The 21903-nt window shown below is 37.4% G+C and overlaps 2 protein-coding genes across 4 annotated transcripts in view; one reads left to right on the plus strand and one right to left on the minus strand.

The window, feature by feature from the left end:
* The window catches only part of LOC134841414 (bridge-like lipid transfer protein family member 1), a 469521-nt gene that overhangs the window by 107392 nt on the left and 340226 nt on the right, over positions 1–21903 (plus strand). The gene's annotated exons all lie outside the window — the stretch shown is intronic.
* On the minus strand, positions 9947–16736 carry LOC134841182 (lysine-specific demethylase 5D-like). Its single transcript, XM_063857007.1, has 2 exons — positions 12398–16736; positions 9947–12010 (listed from the first exon to the last, which is right to left on the minus strand). The coding sequence occupies exons 1-2, from the start codon at positions 16726–16728 to the stop codon at positions 11206–11208; spliced, it is 5136 nt and encodes a 1711-aa protein (XP_063713077.1). The 5' UTR covers positions 16729–16736; the 3' UTR covers positions 9947–11205.

The following is a 21903-nucleotide window of genomic DNA, read 5'->3' on the forward strand; positions in this document are numbered from 1 at the left end:
AGGTCACTAGCTCGATATATATTAAACCGATACAAAAGACAAAAAATGAAGAAAAAATATGAAATTTAAACAAATATAGCTGGTAAAATTACAACGAATGTAACGAAAAAAATTCGATTCGACCGGATTTTTAAAATGCTAAGACAACTTAAGCAACTACAGTGAAATTTGATTGCAACAAATATATACAATTCTTAGATCTGTTAACTAAGCCGACAAAACATAAGCAGACAAATAAAAGGCCGAAATTTTTTTGAATCGGATTTTTTAACGTTTAAAAAAACCGATCATGGTCAAATTCAAACCCAGGACGTTTGAATTTGCCTTCGCAGGCGTATTTGTTACCTCCAGGCTAAGTGTACAGGAGACAGTACGAAAATTGAAATTGTTGTGAATGAAGGTAGCACCAGGAGTCGAAAAAGTCTAGTACCCGATTACAATACCCTTGATTATCGCAAGGGTAAAAAAATGATGTGGAAAAAGGCGAAAAGATTTATTCTAGAAGCCGTTCGTTCAAAAATAATTATAATTTCTTTGATGGTTGACACTAGATTTTGAATTAACTGCCTTGAGATTAATAGCTAGAGGTATTTTTTGAGCGGAAACAGCGTGAAATTGGTAAAAAATTAAAAGAATTACCTATTCCTTGTGAGTCTGAATAAATTTGAATGATGATCCATCTGCATACCTTTCCTCCAATGATCAAAAAAATTTTACTTTTTGTTTAATATCAGACAGATTTCAATTCAGTCTTATAAAAGAATTGATTGAGTAAACGGAATTAATTGCAAAGGCGTATATGAGTGAAATTTTACTGTATGAGAAAAAATTATGAGCTGGATTCATTATGATGCGCTTTCACTGTCGGCTAGAATAAGTTCAAATTACACAAATTTCAAACTTGCAATGATGACAAACTACAACCCTACTGCACCTTTTCAGAAGCTACTAAAAAGTTTTCAACCACACTATCATCTATTTTTACAGAAATTTCAAACATTTGATTGCAAAAAAAACTTTTGCATTTTTGTTTTGATGCCCAAGTTACTTTTTTTGAACTACGTTACATCAGAAAAGACAAATCACTTGACAGCTAATGGCACATTGTCACGCTTGTAATTGATCAAAATTACAAAAAAAAACAGCTCCCACTTGCAAAACTTACTACTAGGATAACTTTTGTTTAGATTGTCCGATTGTTATGAAAAATAGCATCCTGATTAAAAAGGCAATTAAAATATATGTTGTCTTATATTAGCTTGTACAATCACTAGTTACATCATAAAATTGAGGCTTATGTGAGGTGTAGGTGCTATTCTTCTGATCTCGCAGATGGAAAAATTTGTATACCATAGATATAACGTTTAAACTCCAGTACTTTAGCAACCTAACAACTAACTCAACCATTAGTTAAAAACAGTATACAGAGGCGAAGATGAGCATCGCACAACTTGCGATGCAAAACAGAAGCCGCTAAGTCGGAAAAAAACCGAAAAGGTCGAAAAAAAACTAGATCTATCAAAATAAGGCTAGTTTTGAAACGAAAACATGCCAAGACAACATATTGAGAAATTAGTATCGGAACAAACTTACCGAGCGGTGAAAAAGCCAAGAATACCTTTGCAGAAACCTTTCAAGTCGAAAAAAATCGACAAGACTAGGACTAAGTTATTTAAATCACACTCGCCCTCAAAACACATAAACACACTCAACTTCATTTCCTCGACAAATGAAACAATATGCGATCACTAAGCAATTTTTCCAAAAAAGAAAAATTTAAAAAGCTGAAAAAATGCAAAAAAAAGTTATGGCTACTTTAAAGTTAATAAGTCCCCCTCACGCTCAAAACACAAACACGCGCATATTAAAAGTTTTGTTGCTCGTCGAAAGACGCAGTATGAAGCTATTAAGCGAATTTTATATAGGCCCGAAACAAATATCAAGCGGGACAAAAAAAACGAAAAAGCCGAAAAATATAAATATTCTATCAATATTTTAGCTTTTTGTGCAATCCAGAGGGGAACATAAAGTTTTTATTTCACTTAAAACTACTCAAAAATAGTAAACTTGAAACTACATAAAAATAAGCCGAAATCATTTGGGCAGAATAAAGTTTTTCAGCGAAAAAATATATATACGAAGTCAAAGCTATATACGAAAAGGTCGAAAAAAAACTAGATCTATCAAAATAAGGCTAGTTTTGAAACGAAAACATGCCAAGACAACATATTGAGAAATTAGTATCGGAACAAACATACCGAGCGGTGAAAAAGTCAAGAATACCTTTGCAGAAACCTTTCAAGTCGAAAAAAAAATCGACAAGACTAGGACTTATAAAAAAAAGTTATTTAAATCACACTCGCCCTCAAAACACATAAACACACTCAACTTTATTTGCTCGACAAATGAAACAATATGAGATCACTAAGCAATTTTTCCAAAAAAGAAAAATTAAAAGCTGAAAAAATGCAAAAAAAAGTTATGGCTAATTTAAAGTTTATAAGTCCCCCTCACGCTCAAAACACAAACACGCGCATATTAAAAGTTTTGTTGCTCGTCGAAAGACGCAATATGAAGCTATTAAGCGAATTTCATATAGGCCCGAAACAAATATCAAGCGGGACAAAAAAAAACGAAAAAGCCGAAAAATATAAATATTCTATCAATATTTTAGCTTTTTGTGCGATCCAGAGGGGAACATAAAGTTTTTATTTCACTTAAAACTACTCAAAAATAGTAAACTTGAAACTACATAAAAATAAGCCGAAATCATTTGGGCAGAATAAAGTTTTTCAGCGAAAAAATATATATACGAAGTCAAAGCTATATACGAAAAGGTCGAAAAAAAACTAGATCTATCAAAATAAGGCTAGTTTTGAAACGAAAACATGCCAAGACAACATGCTGAGAAATTAGTATCGGAACAAACATACCGAGCGGTGAAAAAGTCAAGAATACCTTTGCAGAAACCTTTCAAGTCGAAAAAAAAATCGACAAGACTAGGACTTATAAAAAAAAGTTATTTAAATCACACTCGCCCTCAAAACACATAAACACACTCAACTTTATTTGCTCGACAAATGAAACAATATGAGATCACTAAGCAATTTTTCCAAAAAAGAAAAATTAAAAGCTGAAAAAATGCAAAAAAAAGTTATGGCTAATTTAAAGTTTATAAGTCCCCCTCACGCTCAAAACACAAACACGCGCATATTAAAAGTTTTGTTGCTCGTCGAAAGACGCAATATGAAGCTATTAAGCGAATTTCATATAGGCCCGAAACAAATATCAAGCGGGACAAAAAAAAACGAAAAAGCCGAAAAATATAAATATTCTATCAATATTTTAGCTTTTTGTGCGATCCAGAGGGGAACATAAAGTTTTTATTTCACTTAAAACTACTCAAAAATAGTAAACTTGAAACTACATAAAAATAAGCCGAAATCATTTGGGCAGAATAAAGTTTTTCAGCGAAAAAATATATATACAAAGTCAAAGCTAGTAAAATTGCAAATAGCAAAAATATCAAAACACTTAAAGCAACAGCAATGTAAAATGTATACAGCAAATAAACTATTTTACGATGGCAACTAGGCCGACAAACATAAGCAGGCAAATAATGAGCAAACAATTTTTTTGAAACCGAATATCTCCCAATCCAATAAAACACAGGTCCCGTCAGATTCGAACCCAAGAGCTTCGCCGTCCCAGAACCCAAGACTAAGTGTACTGGAGACGCAAAAAAAACGAATTTAATGTGAACTGAACATATATTTATATTTTTAATTTTTACCATGCTGAGACTAAAGTTATTTACGGGAGAAAACTCTAGAAAACGATTGCATCAAAAAATTCATTTATCCACCCACGAAGTGAGAAGGAGCTTTGTACATGAGTAGTTAAGTTTCTTTTCATCAGATAGATTCGATAAAAACTATACTAAAGCCTATGAGTTGTCACATAGCGCCAACAAACTTTAGATGGCGCCCAGCAATTCTCAAGAGGCGATGCACCACTTGCAATAAAACATAAACATAGCTTAGAAAACTAGCCGACAATAGACGGAAGCCACAAACAGAAGCCGAAAAAAACATCAAAAATTCTATAGATTTATCTCAATTTAGCTTGAACAAAGTCGAATATGAGAAAAACATTACATGTGAGACAATTGAAAGTTAAATGAGAATTGAGCCGAAAACAAATGTTCTCATACAAAAAACTTCAAAAACGCAAGGAACAACAACTTTTTTTGCAAACCTGATCAAAACATGTTGCTTGAAGAAGTACAGATTTGACAAAAAAGATTCAGTGATTCACTTAGACAAGTTGTCAGATTTTGAAAAATATTTCGGTGATTTTGTTAGACAAGTTGTTAGATTCTGTCAGACTGTTCCGATTCGATAATGCTCGCTAAACACATGCAAATTCAAGAAACTTAGCTTGTCTTCTACAGAACTGAATGCTGCACAAATGATTCAGTGATTTTGTTAAACTAATTGACAACCCGAAAAAAATTATATATTCCAATTTGGTAACGCTTGCTAACCGCAAGTGTAATTATAGTATAAACGGATTATAGTATAAAACCTTTTCTTTGAAATTAAGCTTCTGAATCAAAATTGCACTTGAAAAAACGGAAAATTGGCCGACGAAATTAGGACGAGAGCCACGATTCTAAAAAATCATCTTTTTTTAAATAACTTTTGAAAAATTATTTAAAACCTGCAATCAACTACAAGGTAGTTGTATTTGATTCTCATAAAGTTGAGAATGACAGCGCATCCTGCACTGTAAAGCACAGTATTTTAGAAAAGTACTATTTTCTTAGGCAGTAGAATTATTTGGAGCAGTAATTTATGGAAAAATTTAGTTGTTTATGGAAAAAGGACTTGTTCCCGATTACAATTAAGTACACTAGCTCTCGCAAGTGAAAGGATTCAATAATGAAATTCAATTTCTTACAGATAGCAATTAATTACCCAGAGGCAAAGCTGCGGTTCCGAAACACTAACGAGAACACAAAAAGCCGCTCTATAAAATGCAATAAGAAAAAATAGAAATAAGCCTCGAATTAGTAAAATTTCGGCTAAGTCTCGGATTCGATCTGCGACCGAGATTATGAGTCTCGCGCTTTTACCACTCAGACACAGACGCTTAAAAGCTCAAAAAAACAAGCCACAAATAAATCAGAGAACAGTTGCTATGAAATTTACCAATGCAAAAGATCGTGATTATAGCAAAATTGCCACCAAATAAGTGAACACTTTTATTTGCGAGTTAGGTCAGAAAAAAGAGGTTCGTACTAATACACTACACTCGCCAGTTTAAGCAGAGGCGAAGCTCATCTTCGCACAACATGCGATACAGCGAGCCACCGAATCGTAAAAACAAGATAAAGAACGCCAAAAAAAAACAACCGAAATTTCAAATGTTTATTTCAAATTTAAACTCATTTTCATGAAAACCTGGGAAGGAAAACAACAGCCAGCATTGAAATAGCATAAAAGTTACCGAGCGGTAACTAAGCAAGCGAAACCGGGATAAATGTTCACGCAGAGGCGAAGCAGAGATTCGCACCACTTGCGATACAACAAACATAGGACACGAAGTCGAAAAAATTGAAAAGAAAATAGGATGAACCGAAATATTCGTATATCTCAATAAAAAACCTAGTGGCCCAGCTCAAGCTGGAGGTAGCTGTTTGATATTTTAAGAGTTTTTCATACTGATGCGGGATGCGATGGGTAACTTCAAAAATTGGACTTTGGCCAAAACGGTAGTTACTCTTCTGAAATAGTTGGGACTAAAAAATTTTGAGAAATTGGGATCTTTCAAAAGACATAACATTTTTATTTCAAAAAATAAGGAGTCGCTGCTTGGAAGGGTACTTTAAGAAATTTATAAAAACGGTCAAAACTCAATAACCTAGCTTTCCGAAATCCATACCGTGTTTCTGCAAAAAAGATCGTGGTCGCTTTTGCAGAAAAAACTGCCAAAACCAGCCTTCTCGATTGAAAACTTAAAGAATTTGAAAAGTAGTTTTCGATAAAAGTCAAAAAGAATCAAAAAATGGTCGAATAGTCAAATATCTGACTATTCCGAAGGCCAGAACTTTCTGTGTAAACAGTTCAACCGTAGCCGCTTATGCAGGGGAGTTTTATACAGCCCCTTCTATTCATTGAACCAAAATCTTAGATTCGGTAGAGTAGTTTTTGTGAAACTCTTCAAAAAAAAACTCAAAATCAGACTTCAGACTTGGTGCAAAATGAAAAATTACGGAAAATTATGGTAAAAACTTCTTCAAAAACCAAAATTAAATCCATGCTAAAACAGGAAGATAAAAATTTAGAAGCAGATAATATAAAGGCCATTTAAACCAAAAACGGAAAATGAACCAACAGATACTAGTCCGAAAATCACGAGCCTAAAACCAACAGATACTAGTCCGAAAACCACGAGCCATTCTTGCAAGATGTTCATTTGAAAAATAATTAATGCCCGAAACGTACTCCACCTATTTTCTACCCAGATGAGGTAGTTTTAATTGAATTTTCAAAAATTGAGCATGTTTAGAAACTGACCACTCCAACAAATTGGACATTCTCTTTTTGGACATTGGAGAATTTTTGTTGCTAGTCGGTCGGTTCAGATTTTTGGCACAGCTACTTTTTCCCAAAAAATTTCTCCAAATTCTGCTTCTAAAAATCACATTAAAACATTAACGAATTTCTTTAACACCCTTGCGATAAGCAAGGGTATTGAAATCGAGTACAACACTTTCTCCCGTAAATGAAAGTCATTTACGGGAAAAAAAGTGTTGTACTCGATTTCAATACCCTTGCTTATCGCAAGGGTGTTAAAGAAATTCGAAAATGTGATTTTTAAAAGCAGAATTTAGAGAAATTTTTTGGGAAAAATTAGCAGTGCCAAAAATCTGAACCGACCGACTATCAACAAAATTCTCAGACATCATTAGAAAATAAGACAAAACTTGCTTTGAACTAAGTCCAAGCAAACTAAGACAAAGAAAGAATCCAAAAAATTACAAGCAAAATATGAACAATTTTTTTTAAAATTAAAAGTAATTGGTGGTCTGATGGTGCCACTTAAGACCCCTTAAAACCGAGCCTCTTGCAGAGAGAATTTATCGTTCTACAAAATATAGACTGGAAAGAACTTGAAGTCAAATAAAAATCAAATGACGAAAAAGCTGATTGAAAACTATACATTGAAGATTGCGAATTAACTCATGACCTCAGTTACCTTCGCCAAAAGAATATGATAAAAACAGCAAGTGATTCGAAATTTTCTTCTTTATTTTTTGACGTTTTTTCAGAAAAGGTCAACAAGTGGTTGACAAATTTCAAACCATTTCATACCTAGTTAAAGTTGAATCAATATCAAAAAACGACTGGATACAGAAAAATTACAAAAAAAAACATAACGTAAACAAGCCGACATAATTTAAGATGTCATTTAATGAGCTGAACAACAGCCAAAACATTTTCATTTAAAAAATCATACAGAAAAATCTTGCATCTACCACCTACTAAGCAAGCTGTAGCCCTATACGTAAGATCTATATTGTGTAAAAATATGAAGATGCATATTTGTGAACTTACCAATCCGAACTTGCTTCGAAAGGTACCATTCTGAGAGCAATTTTATCTTCATGAAAAATTTCTAGCACCAGCTTGATACGAATTGAAAAACCTTTGCTTACGAACAACCTTTCCATACCTTTACGACGAAAATTAGAACGAAACCCACAAACACGAAAAACAAATGAAATTTTGTTTTATCAGCTTTCATTCAAAAAAAAAATTTTTTCAATGCACATATGAACTTTTATAATAGCACCTACACGTGTTGGAAACGGCACGCTTTATATAGTTTTGTATAAAAAAATCTGTAAAAAGCCCGATAACAAGACATTCATTTCGCACGTGTGAAAACGAACACTACTATCAGAGTCAGACTTTATCTGAAAATGTCCACGAGGGGGAGCAAAGCAGACATACGATTTGGTCATCAGAAAAGAAAACCGAACCGCTCAAATACTACAATCTTTTCAACGATCGCTGGACTCAGAGGATCACCGACAATTGGGACTTCTTAGTGATATCAATATCTCCAATGAGATGAAACGAAGAGGAACTGAACAGCATATTACTTCCATCTCAATCAGCATTCGATTGATACTTCTGAATTTTCAGTGTAAAAAAATGTTGAAATTGTTGCTTTCTAGAGGAACTTGGATCAGGCTAAGCGAGCGCGAGAAGCTTTTAAAAATGAAAAACTTGAATAAGTTTTAAAAACTATTTTTTTTAGCTGTGATAAGCTAACTTTTGAAGCTTTAATTAGCGGTACCAAAAATTGTTTTTGATAATTATCATCAATTTAAACTATCTCTAAGCATTTACGGCAATCAGAGACCACAGAAATTAAACAGAAAAATGTGTGACTTAGTTGAAAATTAGTGAACTTGGATTGGTTCAAACTCGGAAACTTGGATTGGTTCGAACACGGGCTAAGCAGATCTTCACTTTACTTGCATTACAAAATGATTGGCTATGATTCAGTGTAGACGATACGACAACGCGCACTTCAAAGATTTTTTTGTGCAAACACAACGAAAAAATGGAACTCAATTACATGCACATTTCGGAATTTTACGAATGACATTAGGATTGACTGAAAAAGCTGAACGTCCAAAACACTCCTTGTTGCGGTAACTAAGCAGACAAAGGCTAGCCTAAAGCAGTCAAACATTTTTAGTTTGTCCAAAACGGATCCTTTCCGAACTCGAACTCCATTCGCTTGTCATCTCAAGCATGTGTGACACTAATGCGCCTATGCTTTTGTTGAAATTGAATTCAATAAACAGAGCTTCCCACCATTTTCGATACATGAAAAACAAAGCATGACAAACTGGCCATTTATTATGAGAAAAACATGGCCAAATAAGTCAAGGTACAAATTAAACCTGCATCGAAACATGCGAAACAACCTGCAACTTACGAAGCGGTAACAAAGCCAAAAACACCTAAGACACCCGTTGAGACGAAAAGATGTTTTCATAATTTCCTGTTTTAAGACCCCTCTGAAACAACTGAAACTCTACTACATAGAAAAAAAATTGAATAAAAGGAGTAGTTAAAATAAAGACAAATTTGAGAAAATGAGTGTTTCATTTTTATTTGAAGTTGTTTTCCTTGAAAAAATACGTTCCTTTTTGATAAAGCTAGCAAATCGCACATATGAAATAGCAAATTAAACATAGAGGCGAAGCTTCGCTTCGCAAACGCTAGCGAGAGCACGAGAAAAAGCAGCTCAATAAAAAGGCATTAAGAAAAAGTAGAAATAAGCTTTGAATTAGTAAAAATTCAGCTACACCTCGAATTCGAACCTTCTTCATACTGCTCCTAGAAATTCGAGTCTCACGCACTAACCACTCAGCCACGGACCTTCAATTTATAACAAACACTAGGCCAGATAAAGCAGAGAACAGATGCTATGCAATTTCCAATCTTACAGTAAAATTTCCATATAAAGGGACACTTTCAATGAACACTTTTATTTGCGAGTTAAGTTAGAAAAAAAGAAGGTTGTACTTATACTTAAGCTGCTCGCTAGTGTAAACACGTATAACAATTTCAAGAGCGACTTCTGTAACGAAGTTCTTTCGCGGAAAAAATGTCTAGAACCCGGTTGCAATAACCTTGTTTATAGCAAGGGTAAAGAACAAGAAAGTCCCATTCCAAGATCAAAATATGAAACCATTCCCAGATCAGACATTCACAATGCTGAAAGAGTAAGTGTTACATCTTAGCATAAATATCTCACAACTTTTTCATCTATTTCTAAATCTCAATCGGGTTGAAAAGCAAATAATAAAGATGTGATTTAATAATAATCATATTTTACAATAAAATAGCAACAGAAAACCATTTTTGTATATAAATAAACAAATCTCATTCTAACAAGAATGAGCACCAAATTTAGGCATACTAAATCAGGTCTCATATTATAGTTCTGTGTCTCGTGTTTACTTAGATTGCAATTAGACCTGAAATAGTTTACCTCTGCGACAGCTTCCAAGACATTTAATAAAGAGAACAAAGATGACCTTCTGAAACACCAACAATGAAAACACACGCTTCGTTTCTTTAATTACAACTACAGTTGAAAGCCGAACCATTTGACACTAATAATCAAAATCAACCTGGAATCTTAAAAAATCGCAATTTCAATATTTTGTAAAATAGTTCTCTGGATCGTTCGACAATCGGAATGCGAATGCTTTATCGGCGCCAAGCTAAAAATTGATCGATTTATTACTCGAGGAAAATTAATCTACAATAATACACATCTAACTATGGATTAAGATTAGGTACTATGAACACAACGGATATGATTTCATATGGAGTGGACGATCTTCTTACTGACAGCATTTCGAGCTGATTGAGATCAAATTGACCTAGTTTTTCTTTGACAAAAAACAATCAATTTCACCTAAATACTTTGATCAAGATTACGATTAAATACTTACTTTCTGATCACTTTTATCGTGTCAAGAAAACAAAATGTCATGACTTCAACTCGAAATGAGATTAGCCGCCAAGGGCTCGAATAAAACAGGATTGGCAGCAATTTCGCCTTCACGCATTAATTGAATCCAAAATCTTAACTTGCAGACAAACAAATCGAGCCCTTGGTCATTTTCTATCAACAAATAATTTGCTTAAATTCACCAGTAAAAAACTATTTTTTTTTGAAATCTGAACGGCGAGTTCAAGTCTAAATTGTTGGAGAGCATATAAGATCGAGATTTCCTCAAATATTAGGATTTCCCACTGATGGAGTTTGTAAATCAAAAATCAACGAAGTAAATGCAAAGGCTTAGTTGAAAAGTATATACAGATACCAAAATTGAAGCATTTTAGCATCGTGTCTTTGTTCATGCTTTAGTGCATATATATTGGATTTTGATTAAATTGACATAAAATCAGCTATAGGAATCAAAATAACGGATATTTCGTTTTCACTCTTGGTTACAAGATACGAACAAACATCTAAGAAGCACAGATTGTTTTTGTTTGAAATTAACGATAAAACTGGTAACTTAACATCAACCAGAGGCAAAGAAAAGGTAAATGTTCGTGGTTTTTATGCTACAAAACTTCTAAGATTTCACGCAGCATGTCACGTGTTCACGCTTGAAGACGATCCTCGACTCGCTAAAGCGTGAAGTAGTTCAGCAGCTATTCTCGTGTCATCTGTGATAGGTAGGGACGACCCACTTTGAAAGGTCTTTGAAGAAATAGCTGGATGCCTATCGTTAAAGGACCCGACAGCACCCGAAGATGAGGAGCCGACTTGAGTCGTAAAAAACGAAGATGAACTCGCAACGCTGTAAGGTTCAGGATCAAAGCAAGGTATGGAACACTGTGACGCTGATGATTGTGAGTTTACATTGCTGTTCGTCGGGCCGAAAATACTCGAAACCGAAGACGATACCGAACTGGATCTTTCGTTCTCGGGTTGCAATCTTCGCTCGAAATCTCCACTCGTCGGAGCATATTCGGGTTCCGAGTTGTTCGCTTTAGCCGCACAAGCACGACAAATAAAATCTTCATTTTCAGCTTGCTCATTGGTAATTCCAACACATCTTACATGGTACCAGTTTTCACAGTTATCGCACATTACCCAGTTGATGTCTTTACCATGCGGCTCTGAACATTTTAAACCAAGCGCGCATTTCTCAAAGGATGCTGACTGTTTCCTAGGTCGACCACCCCTTGGTTTTTGCTTTTTGATTGCATTGCTCTGGTTAGGTTGGTTTAGAGCAGGTAAATCATGGAAGGGAGAGATATCTTCGGGGGTTTTGGCAACCTTTTCTGACCTTCTTCGTTTGATGGTGTTCGGTGAATCGGGTTGGCTTTGCTTTTTAGAGACGGGTTTAGAACCTTCTGAATTTGAAGAGCCGCTGCTTTCATTTGGCGCTTTTCTAAAAATTTCAGCCATATATTTCAACTTTCGGTAGGGCAACTTTCTCTACTAGGATGGCTTCCAGGGTTTCTTCCTCCCTTTTTAGGTCGACCAAATTTATTTCTTGAGGTCTTCCAAAACACTTAAAACCCAATTTTGCCGAAAATGTTTCCACCGCAGACAAATTTGAAAACAAAATAGGACAAAAATGGAAGGTTTTAAAAAAAAGACAGGATGTCATAAAAATACTAAAGAGCGACCCTTAGAGGGGCAAGAAATCAAAACCCTGAAGGGGCCTGAGTCCGCCCCTGGTAGCCTCAGAATTGCCTCGCCCTGATTAACAAAAGACAAAACCAATTTCAAATTAATCAATCAACTAATCGTTACACAACTTCAATTTACTTACTTTTCGGCAATCTTTGACCGTGTGCGGGATTGACTAGATGCTGCATATCTTCGCTTCGTGGGCTTCGACCTTGCTGGGTTCTTCACAAAACTTGTTGCACTCTTCCGGGGCTCCACTTTTCCACTCGTCTTTGGCTTTTGATCTTTCCCTGTCGACACATCAATTGGTTCCTCTTTGATATCCTCTTCTTCTTCTTCTTCCTCCTCCTCCTCCTCGTCTTCTTGATCTTCAGCTGCAATGGCTGCTTGAACAATGGTCCACAAATAATGCGTTTCGTCCAGTCCGATTTCAATCAAATCACCTTCGAGCAGTAACGACTCCATAGTGTCCAGCTCACTTTCAGAGATCGTCATTACAATATCTTCTACTGTAACTTGACGCTCCTCGTTTTCAATCTTAACCGCTAGGGTCAATGGAGCGCTGACATCACTTGTAATAGAAGATCCAACGCCTTCGTCGAATGTTTGCTTCTGATCTTGACTGATGTCATTTTTTGGAGCAACTGGCTCAGTTTTCACTTCAACTGGCTCTGTTTTATTAACTTGATGATCACACGTTTCATCTTCAGAGCTGTCGAAACATACTTCGTTTTTGAAATTGAGAACTGGATAAATTGTTTCCGGTGGTTTTTTCATGGCCATTTTTGAAACTACGTTTTTGAACTTTTCTTGAGATGTTAAGTAATCGCGAGCTTTTGAGCGCCAGCACATTGCACGTTCGAACAGGCATTGGACCGCTTCGCCTTCAATCAACCGAAGAGGAATTTCTTCAAGACCGGCCAGCAATGTCAGCACATTTTCCAGTCTCGGACGTCTGGATCTCTTGCACATTGGGCAGAGGTATTTGAGATCTTTGATGGCTTCAGTGAGTGCAGCTACAGAACTTCTGCCCTGCATTTTGTAGGCAATAGATTTTGGAAGTGGGACACATGTTGTGTGGAACCAATCTCGACATAAATCACATTGCAGCATGAATCCAGAATATGGCTTCCTACACACACAGTACAGTTCCTTGTTATTATCGTCCTTCGAAGCTCTGTCGATATTTCTTGATCTTAATTCTTTCATGTCGCCAAGTTCTTCGATACATAACTCGCGGTAGTTCCTCGCAAAATACGCAGGTGACTTTGGTTCTTCTAACGAATAGTCAACAATTCGATATAGGGCAGTTTCTGTTCGTCTTCGATTTTTCGAGGCGCCGCTTCGCGACCTAACGTTAAAATTATTCCTGGGAGTTAAAACATCGGTCAAAGTCAGTTCAGAATTGCTGCTCTTCAAAAACATTTTCTCTGCTTTATCTTTCCATTCTGTTGCCGTGTCAATCAAAAACTGGACTGTTGTGTGGTTTGTCAGCTGAACGGGCAGAGCTTTGCCTTTCACTGCGAGTCCTTCTAGAACTGCAAGGTACGGTGGAGGATCTTGCTCCAGAAGACTTTCCACCCGAACAACCCAATCCTTGGCCTTACATACTGACTCTTGGAGTGCATTGACAGTCGGTAGGTAAGTTGGCAGATCTTCAGCGTCCGACAAAATACTAGCTAATTGGTCGATCGTATATTTTGGATTGCATTCCAGGCAGTATCTGGCTTTCGTTTCCCACTCCAGACTTCGGTCGTACATTTCCAACAAGCTCTTCGTCTTTTCGTTGATTTCACTGCATGTATTCGCCATAGAGCATTTATCAATCAAAGTTTTAAGCTCTTCAATTTCTATTTTCTCATCATTCAGTCTTTCGTTGACAAATTGCAGAGTATATGCCGCCTCCAGAAGAAGCTTCAATTCTGCGCAGTTAACAATCTCAACGTCAAGAGATATCGCTTTTTCATACAGCTCCTCCATTTTAGTTACATTTTCCATATCTCGCCGTGTGAGCGCTTTGTTAATATCAGACTCCAAGCATTCCACCAAATCAATGACCTCAACAATTTGTTCCGTTTCAGGTAATTCGCAAGGGATCGTTTGAACCTGGTCCAAGAACGCCTGAAGCTCTTCTAATTTCAGCTTGCTTTGCTGATGTTGACCGATTTCGTTGGTAGTGCTGTTCACAACACCTCCAGTTCTGACACGAGTTCGGTGTTTCTTAGCTGCCAGCTGTTGTGCAATCACTTGCACCTGTTCCGCATCCGCTACAGCTTGCTTCAGTTTCTCCACAGTCTTTTGCTCATTTATCTCTTCTGTTGCAGCAATTTCAACCAGGTCTTTGAACTCGTTCACGCTTAGTTTAGAACCTGGCCATGCTTCGAGAGCACTCTTCGATCGAGACAACCAATCGGTGTAGGTTTCTACTCTCTGCTGAAGGGTATCCCGATCGTCCTCCAGCTCCTCAATTGTGTATCTAAACTGAAGAACGTTCTCCCTATAGTCACATTGGCATAATTTGTCATGATGAGCGAGACAAACTAACTTCCCGGGGCTGCAAGGACACGTTAGAGCACTGTAAAAGCAAGTCAGATCGCATGCATCGCAGATGCGCAAATCATCGGCAATTTCTTCGAACTTTGTCAGCGTTGTTTTTATTAATCCTTTGCTTTCTAGTTCAGCTCTATACTTCTTTTCAATGTCCAAGGCAACCGATACATCATCGCACAAGCATTGTGAAAACTCTGCCTCGAACTTTTCGCCAGAGTGAATTATCTTGGAGATGAGTTCATCGTGGCAAAATACATTATACCTCTTCACACTTTGGTAATGTTGCAGACAGTCCCTTCCCATCGAGATCCAGTTTGGAAGACAGAAATTGACCGCTTCTGCGCAGTTGTATCCCTGGTTGAACCCAGCGTGGTAGGCTCTTGGAAGAGTAATGACAAAATCCCCTGCATTTTGAATCAGTCTGTAGACATTGACCCCGTAATTCATCAAGGTCACTGGACTCATGGTAGTCACCAGATGATGCATAAGATCTGGTTGGTTTTCAAATAATTCTGGGGCTGTATTTTTTACAGCTTGCTCTAATTTCTCGGCGTCTTTTGAGGGAACACCATACCAAGTTTTCGCTTCACCCCAATGTAAGTAATTGATCGAGTAACTCCAGTGGTCTTCAACATGCCAACAAAAAGCAGAGAAACACATTCCAATGTAGAGCCATGGAAGCTTCATGCCACTAATTTGAGCCTCAATGAACCGCATTAGAGATCTAGATTCGACTGGCATTCTATTCAAGTTCCATCCAGACACCGAATAGTCAATTCCATCTTCGCACTTCACGTTATTATCAACTGTTGGGAACCCGCTTCCAAGTTCGAACGTCTGCAGATCCGCGCCATACATTACTGAAACGTCTTCCTCCAGAGATGAAATTAGGCGCCAAAATTCGCGTTCAACCTGTTCGTAAGGAACTGTTTGTGGTGCTCTATTGAAATAGTTCCTCTTGAAGTTATCAGCATACTCGCCAAATGTTCTCACATTGTATTCAGAGGGCGACTGTTCAAAACCAAATGGGTCTGTGCTTTTGCTCTTGACCATTTTGACCAAACACTTTTGACAGTTCCATTCGGATTTCGGAAACTCTCTGACTGGAGGATCAAGACAGAACGTGTGGAAGCCACAGCCACACGAAGTACATTTCAGAATGAGTCGGTCCTGGCTAGCAGTCCCGCAGACACTACATGCAGTTGTTTGTATCTTCGCAGCATCACCATCGGGAACTCTCATCTTAGGTCCTGCTCCAATAAATTGCAATTTTTTCAACTCAGCGTTGTTTTCAACATCGCATTTATCTTTATCAGAATCTTTATCGTTAATACGTCTTGAGTACCTTCGGGAAACGTTTCTAGATCGAGATGCAATTGCAATTTTTTTCGGCTCAGAAATTGACTCTGATTTTGCTGTCTCATTTTCGCTGAGAAACTTTTCATAAGGTTTTATTATTCGATCATAATGATTCTTGAGAGTTTGAGATTTACTAGCGTCAATTCCGAGCAAAAAAGCAATATGTGGCCACAATTTCTTCTTGCATACATGTTCATATCCGCCTTCTTCTATCACAAATTTCTTTAAGGCCAGCAGGTCCACATACTTTTGGTCAATAACTGGATACTTCAGTTTTATGCTGTTCAGTTCCCAGTACTTGGTGAGTTCAGACATGAAATTAAGTTTTGTACGAGATTTTGCATCCATCTCACAAATTCGTTGGATTCTTGGCGTAAATTTCAAATTTTCAGGATCTAGCGCAAATGGCGGGTTGAATGATTTAGGGGGCCGTATTCTTGCAATTCCAGTGTTGTATACTATGGGGAAAATTGACTCTATGTATTTTAACGGATCCGCGAATTCCTCCTCGGTTGGCTCAAATGCTGGAGCATCCGGAGGCTGAACCCAAACGTCGTCGTTCATTTTTCTAAAAAATACAATTTTACGCAGAGGCGAAGCAGAGCTGCACCATTTGCAATACAACACAAACATAATACGACCTAGCAGACATAAATTGATACAAAAGCCGCTAACTCGAAACACAAGTTTTTGAATTTTTTCTCCTCTTTTTTAGGTAATCAGAAGGTCAAAAGTATCATAGTAACCGAGGTTACAGTCAGAAGTCCCTTCATCGCGTATTCCAGTCAAAATCTTTGGAATTTTCCAGAAATGGAAGTGATAATGATAAAAAGAAGATGACAAGTGTTGAAGTCCTTTTCAATTAAAATCGATACGGGTTACGTTTCTTCAATAAGAACACGCAACTCGACACAGGAAAATATAATATACAAGTGTTACAAATAAAAAATTTCGTCGAAAGTTATTTTGTCATTTATTGTTCCGAGTACGCAAGCGGCGTTAGCAATATGTATTGCCAGGTAGATTCTCTGTTTTAAAAAGACGCTGCCTGCTCTGGGTTCCTCGGTGCATATGGAACGACATCATCAATATATCTCAAAATATTTAGATGTAAAATTTTGAAACCCTACGGCGTTGAGCCAATTCTCAATTACAGTCTCTCCTACAAGGAGACGTAATTTTAAATTTATTTTTCCCTTGTTTTAGTGGAGAAATCGTTTTAGTTGGAAAATCTTTTTACATTTTACCATGTTAGAATTGAAATGGTCTACATTGTAGCAGCTAGCTCACTCTACCACAGACTGGAACAACTTAGCAACCCGGAAAAAGAACAATTTCTACCCAAAATTTTGGCTATTCCGGGACTTTCTTTAAGCCCGAACACCACGAACCCACAGAAGAACCTCGCAAGCCTACTCTGCAGGGCACCTCTAGCAGAAAAACGTCAAGTGGTGGTATGGCACGACATCATCAATAATTCTATCAACAGCCACCGCACAAACAATTTCAGAGCTTGCACTGCAGAGGAATTGACAGAAATCTTGAAGACACTAACAAATATCAGCGCAATTGTATACTGTCAGAGAAACGGTACACCGGATATCAGGAACCAGCTGATCAGCTCGGGTTTTCTTGTCATTCCCATTACAAAGTGTCTCATTTCAAAGAGGAAGAGAAGAACGGAGCTGGTCAACGAATATCAGGCACTGCACCAGGACGTCCAGCTGGAGCTAAAGTCTTTGAGCATTGTGTTCGAACACCAAGACAACCTGCCAGCTGTCTTGTCCAAGCTTCGTTCAAACACGAAAAAGAAGGAGGGCGGAGAAAATAAGACTGGTGAACATAGGCGAAGCAACTGTTGGTCGGACTGACGAGGAGGCTTCAACGGAGAGGGTGAGTTAAAATTGTGTTATTTGAGTTGCTTTGTGTCACGTGAGGTTTATTCCTCGTGGCCTGCAAACCAATGAGCACAGTTGTACTCCCACCTCCATTCTTGATTTGGACTTTGAAAAACAAACTCATTTGGAAATTAGTCCGTGATTATGCCTCCATATATGTTAAATTTATCAACTGTCACCAACGTATTTAATTTTTGAGAGTTTGTCTAGAAAACGACATTATACCTGATTTTTTGAGGTTCAGGGTACCGGAAAATGGGGTGTTTTCGAACCAAGCGGTACACCGTTTTCAGACAAAACTTCTAAGAACGGAGATAAATAAGGCAAGGACAGATGAGAAAAACGTTGAAGTCAAACTAGAAAGGGCGAGCAGCGCAGTACAGAGTGGTGTAGATGAGAAATTTTGGCCTTCGGTAATTAAGTAATTAAGTCTTAGGGGACAAAGACAAACAGCAACAGTCAAAGAGACCCATCAGAAAAAGCTAATGAAACTATCAGAAAGGCAAGACCGACCTCTAGGGAAGCAAAGTGAGGGTTCGGTAAGAGCTCTTGATGATGTTGAATTACCAAATTGGGTACAACAAGTGTTGGCATTAGGGCCAAAGCATCCCGTCAGGTATAAATTTAATGAGACACACTTTCTCCCCGACATTGACATCTTTCTATCGGATCTCAAAAATCGTAAAGTCCCCGTGGAGGCCCTTTGTGAGATCGAAGCTGTGGCAAAAGCCTATGCTAAGAGGGTGAAACAAACACCATCTGACAAAGGCGTTGAGAAGGCCCGAAAGTATCTGAAGAGTAATGGATTAGTTGCGGTACCGTATGACAAAGGCGTGGGTTTTTGTGTAATGAGGAAGGACACCTACGAGAACAAGTTGTCGGATACATTAGATTCAAATCAATTCAGCAAAACAAAGGAACAAGTGATGCGATTGTTTTGAAGATAGAAAGAGACATCAATAAGGAGTTGTTGGCTATGAGGAAAAAAGATGAAATAAGTGAGAGTCTCTACACAAGGATGAGGTCTACTGGGGGGCAGCCCGCCAGGCTTTATGGGTTGGCGAAAGTGCATAAAGTGAATACCCCATTAAGACCGGTCCTCTCCTTGCTTGGTAGCTCTTATTATAAGTTGAACAAAGTTCTTGCTAAATTTTTCGAGAAAATTGAGGGCGCAAACATCGAAACCAACTCACTAGATGCGAGAGAAATCTTAGAGAGCACTAATCTTGAGCCCAATGAAAACTTGATATCTCTAGATGTGAAGAGTTTGTACACAAATGTTTCAATGAAAGAAGCGCTAGACATAGCTCTGAGAAAACTGTATGAGCAAGATGAACCACGAAGAGACTGTTGAACATGGCAGTTAGTCAAGTCCATTTCAAGTGCAATGAAACATGGTACGTTCAGAAAGATGGTTTGGCAATGGGGGCATCTCTTGCCGTTATTATAGCAAATCTTTGGCTGAAGCAGTACGAAACTGCACTATCAAGGGATATTCCCGAAATGTTTTTGCCCGAGAAAGATCTTCACGGAATATGTCCCGAGTGCAATAGGAAAGTCACGTACAGTTCAAAAGGTGTAGAATGTGAATGCTGTTTGAACTGGTATCACGTAAAATGCGGTGATATATCAGATGATGAGTATCGAAATATAAGTGAAACCGTCTGGTACTGCAGAAAATGCATCGCAATAAGGGAGAAAAATAAGTCAGCGCAACAATCTAAATTGTTTCTCCGTCACGTTGATGATATAGTGAGAACAGTGAAGGGTGATCCTGAAAAAGTGCTACGGGCTGCAAACTTACTACATCCAAAGTTACAGTTCACAATAGAGACACCAAACACAAACGGAACTTTGGCATTTTTGGATTTTAAAAAAATTAGTACTGACAAAAGCAGGAAAATTAGCTGTGGGTGGTATCAAAAACCAACAGATACAGGTACCATACTCAATTTTAGAAGCTGCGCCCCCTTCAGTACAAGAGAAGTGTGATTGAAGGATTTGTTCACCGGGCTTTCCGCAGTACGTCAACATGGGAAGAATATGATAAAGCCATGAAAATCAACCGTGAGCAGTGGTTGGATAACCAATATCCGGAAAGTTGGTCGTCGCGGGTTGCATCCCATGCCCTTGAAAAGATCATCAGCGAGGGCAAAAACCAAAAAGAACATGGCTGAGCAAAAGAAGCCCTGTGATTATAGCAGTGATTCACCATCCATCTTGATGGTCCAATATATATTGGGAATCACAGTCAGACATTAGCAAAAAAAGTGCGCGATATCACCAATGCGCTGATAATATTCACGACGAGGAAATTGAAAACTTGTATGCCCTATCTAAAATCCTCCTTTTCCAGTGAACTGAAATCAAAAGTGGTGTACAGACTTGAATGTTGTGGGTGCAAATCCATCTATGTTGGCCAGACGGTCCGAGATCTCACCACAAGGATTGAGGAACACCGAAAAGTGGATACCCCAGTTGGACAGCATACAAGGCAGTGTGGTAGTGAGCCTGGTAAGTCTGAGTTTAATTGGAAAATAATCGACCAGGCGTCCAGCAGCATCAAGTTACTTACATTAGAGGCGCTGCACATTAGGAAAGAGAGACCGGCAATTAACACGCGCGACGAGTTTAGAAGTAGGGAGCTGACACTAAGGCTATAGTTCCAGAATCCAAAAATTTTGGCTAAAACAAAAAAATTTTGAAACAACTTACATGTTACCATAAAAATTAGCCACAAAATGAAAATGTGAAAACAAAAAAAAAAATGAAGAAAACTCTCAGAAATTTGTGACAAAAATTTTTAAAATGTTACATAATAGTTGTTACATAATTTCAGTGATATTTGTAAAATTTTGATTTGTTGAATTTTTAAAATTTTGAAGTAATGATGTGTGTGACACTTTTTATGATCTTTGATCATTTTGTACAGATAGTTTAGAATTTTTAAAACCTGAAGATGCACAAAATGTGCCAAAACGTTTGTTTGAATTTACAATTTTAACGCATTCTCAACATATGCTTATAGGTTCTTACAATGCTTGCTCAAAAAAATTATGTGCTGGGGCCGGCCGTGCCCTGAATCTCAAAAACTAGCGGGTGAAAAAGATACCCATCATCTACAAGATCTTTATTTTTGTAATTTTTTACTCTTCCGTGTAACAGTCGCCTACTTAAGTCACATATGAGGTTAAAGAAAAGTAGGCCCCATAACCATTTGCTCAAGATTCAGGGACACTATCTCTTGTGTTTTTCTACCTCAAGCGGTCGGAGCCAATTCGGTTCATTTGCGACATGAGACTAAAACCCTTGTCACAGCTTAAAGGCCACTACCAAAATACCCCCACTCTAGAAAATAAAAACGCCCCAATACTTAGGGCTCATAATACCTAAAATACATGAACGCCGTTAAAAACAGGGTCGGAACCTTATGTATAGTTACTTTTTATTAGACAGTGGACCTTCGATCCATTTCAGATGGATCAACCTGAAAACTCTCCCTAACTCAACATAACAATATAAAACACACTCAAGAAAATTCAATTAGGTACTCACATACCGACACAATCTCTAGAATCGAGTAAATAAATTATGAAGAAACTCTAGAATTTTGTCTTTTTGGACTTACTGTTTTTTTTTAATTTTTGTTTTCAAATAAATTTATTTTTGGCTTTTTTTTTTGGTTAAACACTACTTTTGTTTGCCTTTACGCTTTCTCTTTAATTGTTTTTGGTCCAGGGACCTTGGAATAAACGGGCTGATGACTTCCCACATAACCCTTCGGCCCCCGGAATATTTAGTCTTAACTAAGTTAAAAGGCTTAGCTAAGTTAAAAGGCTAC

The sequence above is a fragment of the Symsagittifera roscoffensis genome, chromosome 3, assembly GCF_963678635.1.
Source record: "Symsagittifera roscoffensis chromosome 3, txSymRosc1.1, whole genome shotgun sequence".
In the NCBI taxonomy this organism is placed as follows: Eukaryota; Metazoa; Xenacoelomorpha; order Acoela; family Convolutidae; genus Symsagittifera; species Symsagittifera roscoffensis.

What these genes read in the sequence shown, in the direction of transcription:
- LOC134841182 (XM_063857007.1), bottom strand. Translation starts at nt 16,728, where the DNA reads ATGAACGACGACGTTTGGGTTCAGCCTCCGGATGCTCCAGCATTTGAG. An exon ending in CGGTCAAAGATTGCCGAAAA is followed by an intron (nt 12,011 to 12,397) that starts GTAAGTAAATTG and finishes TGAAATTTTTAG; the next exon opens with AAAAGCGCCAAATGAAAGCA.